At 40.7% G+C, this 19600-nt stretch overlaps 1 protein-coding gene across 8 annotated transcripts in view; it reads right to left on the bottom strand.

Moving 5' to 3' along the window:
* The window catches only part of FREM1 (FRAS1 related extracellular matrix 1), a 76609-nt gene that overhangs the window by 47024 nt on the left and 9985 nt on the right, over window positions 1-19600 (bottom strand). For 7 of the 8 annotated variants that reach the window (XR_003922046.1, XR_003922048.1, XR_003922049.1 and 4 more), the window contains exons 2-12: window positions 17804-18308; window positions 12860-12954; window positions 11975-12276; window positions 11271-11467; window positions 10301-10624; window positions 8439-8547; window positions 7205-7336; window positions 3682-4026; window positions 2881-3023; window positions 2095-2291; window positions 824-914 (exon numbers count right to left, since the gene is read on the bottom strand). Coding sequence is in view for 5 of the 8 variants with exons in the window: in XM_030005272.2 (XP_029861132.1) it covers window positions 824-914; window positions 2095-2291; window positions 2881-3023; window positions 3682-4026; window positions 7205-7336; window positions 8439-8547; window positions 10301-10624; window positions 11271-11467; window positions 11975-12276; window positions 12860-12954; window positions 17804-18034 (2166 nt within the window). In the remaining 3 variants the exon portion in view is untranslated. The remainder of the gene's footprint in view (window positions 1-823; window positions 915-2094; window positions 2292-2880; window positions 3024-3681; window positions 4027-7204; window positions 7337-8438; window positions 8548-10300; window positions 10625-11270; window positions 11468-11974; window positions 12277-12859; window positions 12955-17803; window positions 18309-19600) is intronic. The other variant, XM_030005275.2, reaches the window with a different exon arrangement.

Below are 19600 nucleotides of genomic sequence, written 5' to 3'. Positions count from 1 at the left end.
AAAATACACACACGGTTTAAAAGTGATAACACAGACAATGGCCTTACCTTCTTGATGGAGCCCTTTAAGAATGCTGGTCCCAGAGCCTTTTCTAACTGTGACTTTAAAATAAACAATTCATCAAAGCATAGCTTTTAATGTAATGTCTCCCATAGCAGCTGAATTTGCCCTCATCATTATGAATAAACTGCATATCCTGCCTGCCCACATGAGGGCAGACCAGTGAAAGAGGCTAAACTAATCATCAAAATCTTGCATCCAGACACTCATATTAGGCATGTGATTAAGGATTTGAAGGCTCAAAGCTCTCATTATGGTACTGCAATGATCACCATTATGCAACCTTAACCATACAGCAGGATATAAACCAGGGCACTTTACTAACATTCATAAGACATCTGTCTAACTACAGAAGCATGAAAACTGAACAACAAAATCCAGAAAAAGGCCTGTTCTAGCCTGTACCATATCTATTGACGGAGACACTGAGAAAACACAGGAAACTGTCAAGGGCTCATTTCCACATTTTTTTTTTTTTCTTTCCTCTTAACAGCATGCTGGAGCCAAATTCAGCCTACCCTAAGCAACTGCAGCCCCTGCTGCTTTCGGGAGAGTTGTGTTTACATATTGCAGAACTGAAGCATGATGGAAATCTGTTTTAAAAGCTGGAATTCAATTAGCAAAGTTTTGAGCTTCTTAAGCAGAGCACATGATAGTACTGTTCCTCATTTTTCACCTCGTTTTCCTGTCAAAAAGAAGCTGTATGCTTGTAACTTTTAAAAATTGTTTAGAACTGGTTATGGTATCAGGTAACATAACAAACCTGAGTAAATGACCGCAGTGCAAGAGCAGCAGGATCTTTGACCAGCTTGGGGATGGTGTCCACCATAAACAGCTTCCCAGCATCTGAGTGGCTGTAGAAAAATACATATGTCACATCCTGGTTAGCAATAATGAAGAACAGGGAAAAAAACCAGTCACATAGCTCAATCTTGCATTTCAAATTAACTTCCCACTCCCAACTGCATTGAAAGGAAAAACGTTTTCCTTTCTTCTATCCTTGATATTCATTTAAACATTATCACAGAAAACTGACCTCAAGAAATATTTTTCAGGCTGGCCTTGAAAAATCATTGCATACCTTATAAGCAAGCTCTGGGTTTGCTACAAAGGTATCTCTGCACACCCCAGATACTATTTTACTATTTACACCACCTGCAAGTCTAGTCCATCACATTGTTATTACTTACACACCTGCATTTATCTTTATGTAGAAAAATTAATTACTTCTGGATTTCGTGCACCTTATAAACTTCTGAAATGAACCAGTTTCCAGCAAACCAGCTTTCCAACAGCAGTAACCAGCAAACTGGATAACCATGTGGCTATTTGACTGAACAGGGAAACAGCGTAAACATCCTTTTGCCCCAGCTGCATACTGATCGCCTGTTGCTTAAGGTCAAAATTGAAACTGTTGATCTTCAGCTTAAACCATACAATGGCTGGATTTTAAACTTTTTTATTTAGCAAATTGTTGCCAATGTTGTCATGAATTTACCAGCATCAGTGACATGTAAAAGGCTACTACACCCATTCATGCCATACCCCTATTGCCCCGATAACCTGTTCTGCCTGCATTCTGCTCCACAGGTTCCTGGTCCAGGACCAGGAGTCCTTCACAGTGCCGTGGTAATAATACATATCCTAGAAAAAGCTGTAGCACCTCAGCTTCTCAGTCTGGAGCAGGCCCAGGTCAGCCCCACTCTATCAGTTAGGAGAGGTGCTGTGACTTGTGCTTACAGCTGTACAGGATCCCACAGGCCAGTGTAAAATGCAAATCCAGCAAAGGAAAGAAAAGATTTCAGGTGCTTTCCTCCTTCTTATTTCTTGCTGGGCTATGCAGGTTTTTTTATTACTCTGTGTATTATTTTGTTGCTTTCAGCAACGGGAGGTCTGCACCCAGCTATTGTCACCTGCACTTTAAGCAAACAGATGAAGAACCTGAGAGACAAGCATGCCACTGCCCCTGACACTGCTCCTCTTACATGGGTCATTGCCCTGTCCCACCTGAAAGGTATGGCAGGTCACACCTACCCATGCGTGCAAGAGAAAAATGGGGAAGTGGTTATGGTGTATATGAGTTCCCTGCCTTGCTCTTCCACATCTATGAAGTGGAGATGTTTCTTAGTTAGGTAAGCGATCTCAGTCTCCTTAACAACCAGGTGACGAGTCACTCCTGAAGCTTCTCTGGGTGGCTGATCGTCCACAGGGATAATGTGCACCATCATCACCTGAAATTAGGAAGACAGTAAAATCAGCAGCCATTCCTCTCAATAAAAGAGTGTCCAAGCAGCTGTTTATAAACATGCACACACAGGAGTTAAGTGGATCACTGGAATATGAGTTAAAGGATGTGGCTGCCATGCCATATCACGACCACATGAGTAATGGAGATATACAACAGTTAAATACAAGGCCTATGAATCTTAGCTGTTTCCCTTTAAATTAAAAGCAAAGTTAATTTCAGTATGTTGGACTCCTGAGTGAAATAAATAGTCTCTTCTCAGCTGACTTTAGGAGGGCTGTTTAGTTTGTTTGTACCATCTCCAAATCTAACCTGTTTTCAACATTTCTTTTTACACTGTAGGAAAAAGTCTTTGCAATGGACTTGTCTCTCTGCAGCCAGGCAGAGAGAATTACCCCATGAAAAGCAAGAACAAGGGCTAGCTCTGAAGAACATTGTTTGTGGTGATAACCGTGGTGATGGCAAACAGAAAAGATCTCTATCAGTTTGACTTGAAAGTCTGTCAGAAGCTGTAAAAGCATCAGGCATTTGAGGGAAAAATGCAAGACTCTGCCAAAGATGCTTCAGTTTCATACCTGTGGCTCTGAGAGATTGGGGGGGTCATGGCTATCACACAGCACAAACTCAAGGGAATCTTCAAACACTTCCTCTCCCAAATGATGATAATAAATTATTCCGTTAAATAGATCCCTCTGAAGAAAACTGCTGACAGAATACCCTGTTGAATTGAAGAATATATCTTCTATTGAGCAGTGCATGATTTTAATAGTTCATTAAAATTATCCATTAGCTGTGCAAGTAACTGGTGAAGCATAATGTGCTCTTTCTCACCCTAAGGCAAGCCCTTTGAAATGTTTTCTCATTGTGTTCCGTGTTTCCTGAAGATCATCAACTTCTTTTCTATGTCACTTAAAGATCATTCAAAAAATGAAGCAAAACAGCAAATGGGCCTAAATCCCTGTTCAGAGGACAAAAGAGAATTTGCAGGACTAGCAGCCTCTGCAGTCTAGCACAGGAATTTCTGAGTTCAGTTAAATGGAAGGAGAGCTTTAGGGTCATCTAATAGCTTTGCACTTGTCAGGGATCCTTGCAGATAAAATAAGTCCTGAGTAGCCCAACATTTCTGGAGGAGAAAAGTACAGTAGGGAAATAGATTCAGAATGGAAGACTTATGGGATAAGTCGTGTTCACAGGTATAGTTACTCTGGTGCAGAGGCCAACATTAATTAATAATGGGGATTTACACTATAATAAAGGAAGTCCAAATTTGCCATGATTTGTCCTGAGACAAAATAAGTTGTCTAACTGTAACATTTAATGTAGTTTAAAAAGGAGGGAACAAAGAAAAGCGTGCTATTGTGGATGTGTTTCATTACCTATCAAGTTTGGTCCTGGATTCTTCATGATTTCTCCAGCCTGTGGTGGCTTGGTAATATTGAATAGTATGTAATCATCACTGGAATCCATGTCAGAAGCATGAAGCATGGAGCCCTGAATCAGGATCGTCTGTCCCTCATGAACTTCAATGACCACATTGCTGATAAGAAATGGAGGGCTGTCATCTTTAGGGAGGATATTGATTGGAAACTTATGGCGAATACTGTGGGGGCCATCGAAAATCCTAAATACCACAAAGTCCTTAGTAGAATCACTGTCATCATGATGGTAGTGAACGACTCCAGCCTGAATGTCAAAGACTGTGAACATGAATCCTTTCCCTCCTGTCAAAACAGTGGAAGAAAATGCATCAAAAAGGTGCAGTTCAGCCCAGAAGAGAATCCTTCAACTGATGAGAATGTTATTAAGGGAGAGAGAAGGAGAATGCATTTCTAACTAGAAAAATCAAATGTAACTTCACCTACAGGAAACAAGTTTGTGGAATTTGGAATAGTTAATTAGAATACAGAATTTGCAGCTGTGGTAGCAGATAAAATCCTCCAAATGCCCATTGCACTAAAGATAACTGGAGATATCAAGGATTTTTGACTGCAACTGTTTCCTCTTTAATTTCAGTCTCTGTTTTCTTCTCAGAACATTTTACATGTATTTTAAGCATCAAAGAGAATATCCTTTGTAATTTCAGCTCAGCATTTCATTGCAAGTAAATAGTAACATTTGTGGGTCTTGTTTTTTCTGTGTTGTCGTGGTTTAAGCCCAGCCAGCAACCACGCACCACGCAGCTGCTCACTCACTCCCCCACTCCCAGTGGCATGGGGAGGAGAATCAGAAAGAAAGTAAAACTCATGGGCTGAAATAAGAGCAAATTAATAACTGAAGTAAAATAAAATGTAATACTAACAATAATAATAAAAATATTATAATAACAATAACACAATAATAATAATTAAAATGAATATAATAAAATATTTTTTTAAAAAAGCCGAGAAAATACAAGTCATGTACAATGCAATTGCTTGCCACCAGCTGACCAATGCCTGTGCAGCAATCTGCCCCTCCTGGCCGACTCGCCCCAGTTTATATACTAAGCATGACGTTCTATGATATGGAATATCCCCTTGGCTAGTTAGGGTCAGTTGTCCTGGCCATGCTCACTCCCAGTTTCTTGTACACCTGCTTGCTGGCAGAGCATGGGAAACTGAAAAATCCTTAACTTAGGAGAAGCACTACTTAGCAACAACTAAAACATCAGTGTGTTATCAACATTATTCTCACACTAAATCCAAAACACACTGTACCAGCTACTAAGAAAAAAAATTAACTCTATCCCAGCTGAAACCAGGAAATGCATATTGAGGTTACTGTCTATAATAAGACAATTTTACATCTCTGCTTCACTAGACATGTTATGCACACACACAAATATTCAGGCAGGTTAAAGGTTTTGAGAACTGCAAGCTGGTGCTGGAAGAGATGATCTCCCCAGGGCCTCCAAGGAAAATATTTTTTTGCCCTCCATGCTGTGTAACAGCAGAGACACGCACCCACTCCCTTTGCTCCTTACTTGAAGAGAATTATGGGCAAACTTTAGGATGGAAGAATAACTGCCTCACCACCAAATAAAAACCTGTTAAAGGTGACAGAAGGGAGTGAACAACACCATACATACCTCTTTTTTTCAGGGCTTTCCTTTAGCTCTAGGACTAGCATTACCAAACCCAACAAAAGAGCATTCCAAACATTGGGTTGATTCACTGTTCCCTGCAGTTAATGGGAATCCCCCCACTGATTCAGTGGGCAGTGGCTCAGACCATTTGCGAGCAGCATTGGAATTATGGTGCAGTGGAGGGCTAAACCTGAGCTTTCCTTTAAAGTTTGAATATCATTTGGTGCTTGCTAGACAAAAAAGGCAATTGCCAGAAATTGTGGTGATGTTTTCCTTTGTGTGTGTCTATGCAGACACATAAAAGAGAATAAGGCACAGTCACTGGAGAAGAAATATCTACCCCTGGCTGGCCTACAGGAGGCTGAGAAGCCCTGCGGGGGGCTGTGTGCAAGGATGGGACGAGATGGGCCCTGGGCTCTGCCTGCTCCTGCAGGCGCAGCTGGTCTGCTGCTTTATGGCCTGCCGCCTGCTCCCTGGCTGGCTGCACAGCCGGCCCGTAACTCCGTCTCCGGGCCTGAGCCTGTCTAACACTGCTGACACCACAGAGGTCCTGTTTGCAGCGTTACAAGAGGATGATTGTGCAGACGCTGAACTCCTTGGCAGTAGTTTCCTGAGATGAAGCATACTTCTGAATAGTTTCTGTTTCCACTGAATTCCAAATAACAGCTTGCTCTTTTCTTTAAATACTTGCTTTATGTCTCTAGGCTGTGCATTTTACAAGAATACATTTAACTATCAAAAAATCCAGCATCTTTTCACACTGCTAACAGCAGAGTGACTTTGTTTGCCTAACCATTTTCTCAAAGAGAGCAGCACGGTGCTGACTCATGAGATTGCAGAGCAAAATTAGTAACATTGACAATGCAGAAGGCTAACAAATTAGAAGTCTAACTTAATTACCGCTTTTTGAAATAAACTTTAAAGCTGCCAGTAAATACCAACCGTATCCAAATGTTGCCTGTATTTGCCAACAAATCAAAATCACTTGGCATTCCTTAGCATCTTCAAGCAAAAATGTAAGAAGTGAAAATACAGTGACTGTGTTTCACCCAGGTTGTGCCTGCTCAATGAAAGCACAGCTGATTTCTTTAAAAGTTCAGCTTTGGGGTGTAAATGTACATTAAGAAAGTAAAAGTTTCAATACTGCGTTTTTCAGTACTGGGCGGGGAAGCCAGGGCAGGCGGCCAGAGCCTGGCTGGCTGGTGGCCCAGCCAGCTTCCCTTGGTGCGGGACTTGCTCTTCACTCCAGAGGGGAAAGCTGCAGAAGATGCATTCCCATGCCCTGGGTTTTCTTGTTTGCTTTGAGCAACACAGAGCAATATAAGGCTATGCTGGTGTTTCTCTTTGTTTTTGCAGTGGCGTTGCAGCACTGTCTCTTGGGGAGTTACCCATCCTCACTTAGCCTTGGTGAGACAGGGCAGCATCAGGCCTGCTGCACGCTGTTACGAGCTGCATTAGCTCACTTGGGCTGAATTCACCTCCAGTGAAGAAGCTAAGAACCAATTTCATTTTCAAATGAAAGTGGTGTCTAGGCAGAATGCCAGACTTACAAGTATCTCCCATTTAAGGATGTGGACAGCATAAATACATGATTTGCAAAAGTATCTAAGCTATGCAACTGTCTTTATGAGCTTGTGAATTTTTTAATTTCTTACTGTGCATCCAGGTATTTCCTTCCACACCTTCATTCCCTTGTAAATCTGGCTCTTATGCTGGCAGCCCTCAGCAGGGAGTGACATACGACAGACATTTCAATGTTTTGCTGACTGTTGCGTTATCATAGCCAGTTGTCACTAGAGAACATGCTTCCAGACCCTCAGGTCAAAGTGATTTACCTCTCACTGTGAGCCGCCCATGCTGTAAGCCATCGACTGTGACCAAGCGAACATTTTGGATGTCATCGTTGTCTACAATTTGGAAGTGTTGCCATGTGATCGGTCGGGATTGCCCTTCCAGGAGATTGAGGCCTGCAAAGAGCCGAGTGTTATTTCACCGAAGCATCTGCAACATTCAAGGCTCTCAGCATCTAACCTTTCTAAAGGTTTTTGCAGTCAGGAAAAAAAGCATGTTTAATTCCACCTATATACCTACCTGTGACAGACATTTCAAGGCCATCTTAAAAGCTTGATAGCAGCTTTTATTCTGACATATGTTGCCTTAGTCAACTGTCTCTAAGGAACTTTTTTCAGAGAAATAACATATTCTGGTTCCCAATGATCTGATAAACTAGCTAGGCCCATTTCTGGACATTTGCACAAACCAGAGCATTGCACTTGCAATCTCACAACTGAAACTGGGCACTGAGCTTCCCTAGTGAGTCTGCATTTAAAAACATATATTGATCTTCATGACGGAGGACAGTATCTGTTCTTTTTATGCAGACAGTCATTCCAGATGGGGCTTCTCTGGGACACATGAGGCCACTCCTTCTCAGCTCCTTCCCCCTTCTACTGTGAGGAGACTGCTCTTTCTCTGGTGTTAACTTCAAGACTTGTTTGATCTTATACCTTTGCCTTTTGATGATTAAATATCAATGTACATTTCACTCTAGATGGGAGAGCTTGTCTGCTCTCCACTGCAGGCATTATAAATCTATTTGAATTAGCCTTAAACCTGTAAGGTTTCCAGGCTTCAAATGGCTGGTTGTGTATCACGCCCTTTTTTTATAGGTGTTGATTTTTGCAGACTTCCACTTTAAACGATACCAACAAGCATTGGTCTTTCCCACACACTACCCTACTACTCCTATTCCATCGCCTATTTGTCTTTACTATTAATACTCTTTTATGCCCAGTTTGTTCTTGAAGAAAATGCTATACACAGAAATCCCGATTTTCCTGTGCCTCCCTTTTTTCTTTATTTTTCATTCCAGTTAAAACTTAAGATTTTTTCAAGTTGTTGTAACATGTTCCCCCCAAAATGGATAAAGGGAAAAAATAGATTTACACTCCCTCACTTTAATGATCCTTAAACTCCAGGTGTAAATCTGAATTTTAGAGCTTCATCAAATGCCTGTGTCAAAGCATTATAAATTCTGTAACAAAATAAACTGAGGAAAAGAGATCTCACCTGTATTCCATGAAACCCGAGGAGCATTTGTATCTGTTGTTCTAATAGAAAGATGCACAGTGATCGGTAAACTCCTTTCAAAGTAGAAGTCATGAACCTCAAACTCCACCTGGTATGAAAACAGACAAACTGTTTATTTAAAAAAAAAAAGAGGCTGAAGACGAGCTGTACCTCAAAACACATATAGTGTGTTCTTACCTGAGAGATCTTAAAGTCTTCTGATAGTATATTGACAAATGAAACTTGATTTAGCTTCTAAAAAGAGCCTTTGAGGTTCTGCACTAAATTAAGTATCTGCCTTCTCTGCTCTTCACAGTGAATGCTGGGAAAGTTAGTTTGCAATGCATGGAAATTAATGGGAAAGATAAGCATTTTCACAGTTGTTTGGGGTACAATTAACTCAGCGATTAACTTAATAATTTTTATAGTAATAGTACCTGGGGTAAGGGGCACTTCCCACTCTTTTAACATAAGTAGGGCCAACAAAATTATGAAAGAAAAGATACGGACTAACACAGGAAAAATAAAAAAATTTTAAAAAAAAAAGAAAAGAAACTCTTGAACTGTCAAATTCTTGAACCTGTGATCAAACAATGCTGAAAGCAGAATAGAGAAGAGGCACTTAAGGAGCAGCTGGTTTGGTAGGATGACTGATCCTCATGCTAAGGAAACAGAAAGAAAAGAGGTTCCTGTGATAGCCAAGGTTAAAAAAAGACAAGCCTTGTCAGGATCAGGTGCTGAAGTTACTGTTACTGTTCCTCTGCTTTCCAGTCCACCCTTTCCCCAGGCTCTGATTTTCTGTCTCTTCAGTTTCATTACTTTAGTACCAACCATTTTGTTTTGTTTGGGTTATTGCTTAATAATCTTATGAGTTAGTTATTTTATAACTTATAACTATCAGCATATTTATATACTCCTTTAACTCATTTGTCTTCCTTTTATATCTCCTTTTTAAGACTGTTTCTCAGAGTGCTGGCACACTACTGAATTACACAAAATATCTAGCAGTGCTGATTACTGAAAAAAAAAAGTAACACTGTACACAAAGTAGGAGACATTCACTGTCACCATTCTGTTGCAGATCTGGAGGGAGAAACATCACTAGGAGCCGACACAGAAAAGGTAGAAGTGGAGCTTTCTTTGCTCCCGTAAAACATAAACGTATTCCTGCAGCCTTGGTCTCATAGATCTGTACTGTTTATTTACTCACTTACTCCAGACCCTGCAGATAGAAGCCTGCTCTCATCATTTGCACCATGTTCTCTATGTTAGTGACATGCTTTTACACCTCCCAGTGGGAACTGTTTGGAGTTCCTTTTCGTTATCCCTATACCTCCATTGCAGCAGTAGGGAGGGTGCAAGATCAAATGGCAATCCTGACATAGTTGGTCCATCTTTCATAGCTTTATATATGTCACCTGTCCACAGGTCACAGGGATCAGTACTGTTGCATAGGGATAAATCTGTGTGGAAAAGGTACCACTGATCCTTCCAAAGGCTCTTAGTTAGATCTACAAGTAGTGTTATTCCCCTGCTCCCTTCATAAAAAAAAAAAAAATTAAAAAAAAAAAAAAATCCTGTTTAGATACTCTCAGTCAGAGAGGATAAAAATCTTTCAGTGCAAAAAAATTCTTAAGTAGTGAGCAACAAATACCTGATTTGTGTTAGACGTTAAGCCGATGAGTCATAGGAGAAAGTGGTAAAAGATTTTACCTCTGCTCCTGCATTGCATATGGTTAAAGAAACATCTATTTTTATTTTTTTTTCTGAAAAGTATCCATTACAAATGAATGCATTTATCTACAGCTTACTGAATCTTAAGGAGATGAAAAACAGCAAATGCTCGTGCGTTACACTGTTACCTCATAATTCTTCCTCTCTGTGTGGCTGTTATTTGGAGGCTGATAAGCAATAAGCATGTCACTGAGATCTTTCCATGTGAAGGAGCCAACAGCTTTTGTATGGTCAGATAGGTGAGTGATGAAGCCCTGTGGAGGTGGCTTGGTAATGTTGAATACAAGCAGGGACTTTGGAGTTTCGTTGTCTTCAGCATCAATGGTTGTGGTTGTAATGGGGGTTAAAATAAATTGATCTACTTCCAGGATGAACTTTGCCATTGGGGCCGCTTTGGGTATTTGGTTGGGAACAGCACCTTTAATCTGAACAGGGAGCCATGCATACTCAGTCTACAACAGGAAAAAATGAGACAACTGAAAGGGCAAAGTGAAGCAAACAAAACAAATTCCATTACCTTCACATAGCTAATTGGGGTATATGTAAAAGCAATAATTATTTTGAAAAGAAAAATTGAAACATTTATAATGAGAAATAAAGTAAATATTTAGACCTCATGAAAAGTTCTTCCAGGTTCACTAGTCTTATTTGTGTCCTTAATTTTGGGCTGAAACAACTTGCTTAATTTGATGTGAGCTTAATGAATAACTTTACCTGATAGAAACATGCACAAGCCATTAATTATTATTAACTGAATATGTTAGAACAGCTCTTAACTTATTAATTACTATGTAAGTTGAAGTCAGTGCAGCTCATGCTCTATAAAAAAGGTGGAATTACGCTAGAATTAATTTTGCTCTCAGGCTAAACTACTTATGCATGCCAGTAAACAACCAGAGGTGTTTCTCTGTAGCCGCAATGGTCTAAGCATAGAGGCATGGAGATAATGCATTTCATTTGCCCAGCTGGCAATGTTGTAAGAACTGAAAAACATTTCAGGATCACTATCTCTCTTCAAATGTAAAAGGAAGCAATGAATTTAAATTTTTTGGAAACCAGGGAGACAATCAGACATTGTAAGGTTGCGTAAAAGTGTACCTTGTGCAGAGTTTTGCTTCTGCTGTCTGTGAGATCCAACCTTACAGGAATATAATCTGTGTCAGGTGAAGGAGGGTCAAGGTGCTGATATCGAATCCCCAGCCTTAGAAATTCCTCACAGCTCATTTTCGTGTTGTGAACAACTCCCAGTCCCAGCATGCAGCTCCTGTCTCTGCACTGCTGGCCCAGGCTGTACTCTGTAACCCAACAGAAGCAATATTAAACAGTTACCAGAGCAGAAATCAACATAGGAAGCCTGTCCATATAGCTAAACTAACCCTGATAAAAAGCCAGTGTCATGAGAATTAGGACTCCTTTCCTGACTTAACTTTTCCTACAGGAGTTTGTTTTCAACTGACATCTTCCAACTCCAACCTCCCTTGGTCACTTGGGTAGGTGCTGCCTCCAACAACTCCCTGTGCTGTTTCTACTGAGTCTTGGCACTCCCAAAGCTGTCACATTGGCCCACATATTTAGGAGCCAAAACCAGACTCCAGCTGGGGGATTACTGACGCCAATCCACAATCTGCATTGTGCCCCACACAAACTTCATGTCCCTTTCAGTTTTCATGATAGCTCAAGCTGTTCATTAAACTTCAAATGACCCACTCTTACCCAGCATGTCTGAAGCAACCCACTGCTGCAGACTTAATCTGCTGGATGTCTTTGAAACTGCTAATACAAACAACTAAAGCACATCGTACTAGGGCCAGGGAAGAAGCTCTGTGGCTGATCTCCACGAAACTGCTCTCGCTGCACTTCCCCAGTGATGAGCTGGCCGTGAGCAGGCAGGTGGGTTTCCAAAGAGGCTATGGAAATGGTGCAATCCAGATTTATCTTCCTGTCATACTCAAAAGCGAGGACATTCTTGTCAATCACCCTGGACAGACCATAGTACTCAGGGACCTCCAGGGCATGGGTGCGCATTTTGATGATGTTACAGTCTGGCTCAAGTAACTGCACATGGAGGGTGAATGTTTCTACAAATGTTTCGGTTTCTGTAAACCTGCAGGTGATAGAAGGAAATTTTAATTATGCCTCATCCCATGTGCTGTCGCTCTCTGAGTTTGGCATTGGCCTCACCTTCTATATTGAATTACTTGAACCCCTTCCTCTCATGTGCTCTCAAACCGCAGATCGCCAGAGACCATGAGGTACCAGACAACCACTGCCCACCTCCTCATAATTGTAAAAAGGGTGTTCGTGAGAAGGAAGGGGTTACTCTCTGTGTATATGCAAGTATCTGTGTCCCTATCAGCAGGACAGCACAAATCATACAGTGCTCTGAAAGTACTGTTGTCACTTTCAGTAATAAAAAGAAAAATCACTCATTTTCTGTAATAAACAAGCAACATATAATACTTACTGATACCAACACACACATTATTTGACCGTATCTGACATACATAGTAACAAATGTTTCTGTAAACAGATGGTCACTTGTTGACTAATGATGCTGCTACTGGATCTAAGTAGTTACTATATGTACAGCAGAACATACTTTTACCATGAAAAATGGACTGCTTGCTCTTCCTGAGGGCCACTGTTCTCCTGGCAACAGTGAAGTGTGATCTCCCACCACTGCTTACCTGTACAGCCTAAGCATGACCGTGTCTTCATCTAAAATCGGACAGCCATTGTGGGTATATTTGACTTCATTAGGAAGGAAGTGACAGTCAAAAACCTATGAAGGATAAAGAATAGACAAGTACAACACTGTCAAGAATGTTAACTTCACGGCTTCTGTTCCACTTCTCCCTGACTGTCAGGCATGCATCAGACTAAGGAAATTTTTAATCTGTAGTTTATTTCTATGAACAGGTATTCACCTGTTCTGTGGTCTCCCAGTGAGACCCATAGCAACCACTTCAATGTGGGGCTGCTGGCACTCTACAAGCCAATGGGCATATAAATGTGATTGTTTTAGGGTGCCAAGTCCCTCCTCCAGTGCAACAAATAGTTTGAGCCCACACTTCTTTACCAACGCAGCCTGTGGACTTATGGATGCAGTTGTATTCAGTGGAAGAACTGCAGTGTATCTGAAAAGCCAGCAGTTCCTGCAGTATAATGTTAGATTTATTAGCTTTTAAAGTTGCTTGTGGCGATAGCTTAATTATACAGTAAATCCTGCTTTATGGCTGCTACTATTGCACTACAAAAGTATGATCCTGTGAAATTTTGCTGTTGGAAACTTTGCTAGCTCAGATTTGTTACATGTTTTTGGAACACTGACTTTGTACCAGTAGCTTTTTACCGGATGTCATCTCTGTGCCATACCAACACCCAGCCCCAATGTCAGTGTAATCCCACAGCATAAAAGCAACCAGAACTCCTATATTGTGCCCACCAGCTAATTCAAAAGAGACTAATTCTTATGACACACCTGATATAGGTCAAATTTGCAGAGATGGCTGGCCACAGTTTAACTATCTAAGACAGACACTTATTTCAGACTGATTGTTCTATTTAATGATTTGTTGACTTGTGAAAGTAAGGCAATGAGGAAAAATGCCTGACCCAAATGGAAAAAAGATTGCTTTGGAGAGTTGTGACACACCCATTCTTTGGAGCAGAGATTTGGATTCTGAGGCATAGGATTTTCATGTCCTCACATATGCCAGTTCGCAAGTCTGACCAATTACAATTCCCATGTAGCTATATTTCTTTATAGAGTTTAACAGCTGAAAGCTCCTAGCATTGATAAGACCATGTCTGTGTTATCCTTGTGATAACAGGGAACCCTTACACTGCCCATGCGTAGATGGAGGATACTCACGTTTCATATCTACAGAGAGACAGGGCACATTCTTGTCAGCAAGAAGCCAAAAGCTAATCATTGCATTTCCTGAGAGTGTCACTGTGAAACTAAATGTGGTTTTGATTCAGTTTTTATGGGCAGTATTCATACATGACTAGTTCTTCTGCGGACTAAAGTAAAACCTGTTCAGTATTCACTAATACACCTGATGAGGCCATAACTAATAAGGTTTAATATACACATGTGGCTGACTGACAAACCACATCTTTTTGCAGAAAGAAGAGGTCATTTCTTACTACCAGTCATTTCTTAAAATACAGCAAAAGAATCATGAAAATGAAATGTCTTGCCCAAATTACCTACATGTCCCCAGCCACTTTGGAGGAAGGTGAAATGGAAGGGGGGTTTTGGTGAGGTTCTGAAATGTTGACTGGAAGTGCAGTGCATAGAGAAAGTCTCTGGATGCTCTGACTTTCATTGTAAAAATAAAGTAATACTTTAATTCCTAAATTAGTTGTTACTGCATAGTTAACTGAAGCACATCATGACCACTTCATGAATTTACACTAAAGGATATAAGAACTAGTGACATTTGCTTCTTTCTAGCCATTACACAGAATTAGAACTTGCATCTTTCTATAATGGAAAAATAATTAGCGTTTATCAGCTTTCATTATTACTGGCAGTGTCCACTTCCACAGAAGCTATTCTCAGATGCTCAAGCTAGGTGGTAATTGTTCTATATTTGTAGTGATTTTAAAATGTATTGCCTGCTTTTAACTATCATCAAGAAGCACATTGTACAAAGTCTTTTTTTCTTCTTTTTTTTTTTTTAAGTACTGAGTTAGTTGATTATCAGCTACACATACACGGACTTACCGCTCTTCCTATTGGCTAAAAATAATCTTGGAATAATCCATAATATATGGCGTTATGGAAAGTATGATTGATTTTATTTGTTGGACTGCTTAGAAAGGAAGGACAAGAACCGTTTGTGAAAAACAAAATTGCTCTCCTATGATGAAGGTTTTGACTATGTTGTGGCTGTTCTGTTGTGTATTGTTTTCAAATGTCACAGAAATATGTGTTTCATTATTTTTCAATATTTAACAAACAACAAATATGTCTTTTTCTTCCTTAATGCCTTTTCTTTCTTAGTACAAACTAATGCAAAGGAAGGTGATTAATTAGTCAGATAGTCCTAAGTGGTATCCTACAAAAAAGAAAAAAAAATTAAGAGTAGTTAGGTGGTGTGTTACCTTAAAGAAAAAAAGAAGTAGAAAAGCCACTCATATTACAGCTTCCAGCAGTTTAATGTTGTACACTGAAGGTGAGATTCTTCACTGATGTAAATCAGTGTACAGCCCTCAAAGTCAGTAGGGTTTTTGGTGACATGTAGGTCTGGTGTGCACCTGACAAGGAGGTACTGCCCAGATGATACAACCCTGTTCATATCAGAAGGAACTGCCAACAGCAGAGGAGATGGTTTATCATATCAAAGAATTAATTTCTTTCTTTCTAAGACATCATTAGTTCCATCTGTTAATTGATAACAAGGGGATGGAAAATAAAGGACCTTTCCACAAAGGTCTTTACCACTGACTGACAGTCATTTTATATACGTGTAAGACACAATCTGCTTTGCAAAAAGAAACATCTGTTTTATGTTTCCTAATATGTTTTCCTTTTATATGAACAGGCAACTCTAATTGTCTATAAATTCACTGGGTAAGACAAAGGAGATCTAAATCTTTTCCTAATTACCGTCGAGCTTTGTTTTTTTCTACTTCAACTGCTTTTCAATCACAATTTATAATTAAATTGTCATACATTCCTAGGACATTACTCACTTTAATGGCAGCAAAACAGATCAGACCAGAGACATTTTCTGGCTGCAGAATTTCTTGGTAGAAAGACCATGAGTGGCACTGGGAGGGCCGGACTCTGGCACCTTTTTTCAGGAATGGTGAGACCTCAGGCAGCACTTTTCAGTGTCTGGCTCTGGATTTTGTCATTTAAAACAGAAGCCCCCAACTTACAAATGCCATCTTGTTCTTTCCCGGCAAGGAAGTATGACTTGAGATAGCCAGACTGCCTATCTTGCCCGCCGTCTCCCGGGGGTGCCCCACGTGGTGGTGTGTCTCTGGCACTCCCCCCTCCCCATGGCTGCAGGGAGGAGGAGAAGGCACCTTTCCTAGCAGGATGGCACTCAGGCCAGGAGCTGTCCAAGGGAGGTATCCCGGTCACTGCCAGCAGCCACAGCCCCTTTCCAGCCTGGTACGCCAGGGTCACCTGGCCAGCAGAGCTCACCCCTCCAGACGAGGTGTGCCCGTGGTCTCCGAGAGCCCGGGCTCGTTGGGGCCATGAAAGGGCAGGCACTTAACGGAGGCGGGGTCAGGAGTGTGAAAAGTCAAGGACCCTAGACATTTTGGAAAATACGGTATGGCGAGTACACATCTTCTGGGGTCTCTGGAAAATTGCCCCTGACCCTGTGCTTGAAGTGTGTGAGGTTACAAAGGACAAAGTGGCTTTCTCAAAATACCTGGGTCCTACTGCACGTAGAGGCTGAGGCAGATAATTGAAAGCAAAGTCATTCCCTCAGCCGGCCAGCTTGCCTACAGGTTTGCGGGCAACAAGACATGTTAAGACATCTCTCTTTTTCTCCTCATGGGCCAAACTAAGCTGGGGAAGCAAAGAGGGGGGACTACGGTCAGAGCCCCTGTGCTGACAGAAAGCAAGCCCCAGGGAAGTCTCAGCAGAGCCACTACACCTCTTGGGGCCAGTCTCTGGAGAAGACCACACAGTGCCCTGCTCATTGCCTCCGGTTTGCCCCGGCATACCACTGCTCCTTCCGAGCGCTGGTTCAGCTGAAGTACTTGTCAGTGGTCTGTGAAAATAATGGTGATGACCAAGCCAGAAGCTTTGAAAAATCTATTGAGACTGGTGCTCCTGCATCCGCCTTCTCAGAGACCACCAGAAGCCTCAGAGAGGATGTTTAAAACAATATACATAAACAAATATATAGAAGCGTATGCTATATGGTACAATAAACAAAACTTTTTGAAAACATACAAAACCTGTTTGGTTATGGTTCATTAAAACCATTCTTCTTCTATCTCTACCACTACACCTTCATGTCAGTTTCTTCCGACTCCTTCCTGCTATGACTAAGGTGTGGGGAGATTTGTAAGGCAAATGAGTAGCAGAACAGTGATATGTGAAACACATTTCATTATTCCTACAAGCTTGAAATTTTAACAGAAAACATTTTTTTTTAATGTATTTGCCATCTGCTAGCAATTTAGCTATTGCAGAGCAGAGCAAACAATGGTGTACACAATGTGCTTATTGTATGTGATGATTTTTTTTCTTAATTGCTCCCTAAGTAGTGGCTGCGTGACTAAAATGCAAAATGGTCTAGCAGGCTATGCATTACCCGAGGGGCACTGGTTACCCTCACAGTAGAAAAACAAGCAACTGAGAGACTGGAGGATATCTCCTAACTGAAAGTTTTGAAATACCCGTTCTCCGCTTGTGAAAGGAGACTCTGACAGAACTCACTTTTACGCACTTGTGTTACTGAGCTCAACTTTTGGATTTCAGGGTTGCACTTCTCTGTCAGCTGGCTACTTTTAGCAAAAGGCTGAATCTCACAGCCCATTCAGTTTCATGCCTCTTAGTCAGTACCCAAAGAAAAAATAAAGCAGCTCTTTCTAATTTCTCCCACACCTGCGCACACGTGGACACTCAAAGCAGTACAACAGAGCCCAAATACCTGTGGAGTTAGTTTCCCAACCCTCTGTGTTATTGGCTCATTAATCACCACTTCTACTTTGCAGACATCCTTCTCTCTGGGGATGGAAAACTTGAGGTCATCTTCTGACAGGAAGACAGACTGTCCCTTCATCACTTTCACCCCAAGGTTGACACTAATATAGGAGGAGCATACAACTCTTAGTACGACAGGCAGCAGTAGAAAGAACCAGCTTTTCTCAAAGGGCTTCATATTATGAGGGGATGCCAGCTCTTTTCCACCAGTGAAAATGTTCTCAACAAAAGAAGTCTTCTTTTTCTTCACCAGCAGATTTTCACCATATAATGAAGGACCAAAATGTTACTCGCAGGTAACAAAGTACCACATGTTTTCTATTAAGATGGATACCTTGACTGAAATTTGGACAGGGGCCTTTCAAAATATCCTTGGGTTTTTACAAAATTCATTGGTCAAGCCTGACAAAATGATGAATATGTTCTCAGAGTACTTTTAAGGTTCATTAATCCTGAAAAAAAAAAGAAAGAAAATTGATATAAGGCATTGAGCAACTACTGGGGCAAAAAAAATAACCACACAAAAAACTTCCCCCATTTCTTACAATTGCAGATCGTTTCAAGCAGCAGCTTAACTTCACCTTTGAATACTATTAAATGCACACATGCTCAGAAAATTAGCTATGTACCAGCAAGACTTCTCCCTTAACGGATCACCTCTCAATATGAATTCCAGGCACCTTTAATCCGTATGCACATGCAAACACTTGCTGTGTAGGATCCTTTGTTACTGGCTTTTTTTACTGCTGGACCAAGTAGATATTAATAAAAGGATATGAGCATCCAAGTAATTTGAAAGTGCAGGAGTAGGCATTCATCCAGATCAAATATATCTGAAAGTGGGATAAAGGGAGAGTGGCATTTTGTTAAATCTTTTTTTGCTTTGCCATTGCATGTGGGGGAAAAAAATACAACCTTTAGTTGAAAACACCTTGCCAGTGCCTCTCTACTCTTCCTGCTCTAGCAAGTAACTATGCCAGGACTTCAACATAGAAACATGATGTGGCATGACAAAGCTGGATTTTTTCTTTTTCACACACAAAAAAGTAATTATTCTGAGGCAAATTCAGTGGGAACAAAAGATAATATGGGAAAAAAAATTACACAATCTTCTCATGTCCCCAGTTAGAGTTAATCTTCATCTTTCATGTTTATAAACTCATAAGAAAAGCATAGCTCTTCTGACATTGAACAAGCACTATTGAAATCCTTGTAAGACCCTAGTATCTACAGCCCTTCAAAGTAATTGAATCTATGGCCCAAAGAATAGGCAATGATAATGATTTAATTAAATTTGATAAGATCGTAAGGATTTCAAGCTAGTAAAGCATCAACATTCCTTCAAGTTCTTGTAGATTTTTAGTGCCCTGACTACTTATTTGCACAGTCTAATATAACCACAACCCTACCAACAAAAGCTAACAGTCAGCTTTCCTGAAAGTGAACAAAAAACCAGATCCATGTATCTCTTTATTTTCTTTATTAACAGGTAAGTGTTCACTCCACTGTTTCCAGCAGGATGACCTTCTAAACAGCCTACAGTTTTATGCACATATCCACCCAGTTTTACATTTCACTGAAAAATGATCAGCAGTTAAGAATTTCTTCAAAATTAATCACTTCCTAAAGTAACACAAGGCAGATCCACTCCCTTCAGCTCAGATTCAAATTGAAGACATTGGGACTAACATATGTTTAAAGTTAGATGAATGTTGACTGTGTAGTCTGGGCTGCAAACCTTAAC

The sequence above is a fragment of the Aquila chrysaetos genome, chromosome Z (assembly GCF_900496995.4).
Source record: "Aquila chrysaetos chrysaetos chromosome Z, bAquChr1.4, whole genome shotgun sequence".
Taxonomy (NCBI): Eukaryota; Metazoa; Chordata; class Aves; order Accipitriformes; family Accipitridae; genus Aquila; species Aquila chrysaetos.
The sequence above is the reverse complement of the archived record's forward strand: the minus strand, read 5'-3'. Positions and strand labels throughout refer to the sequence as shown.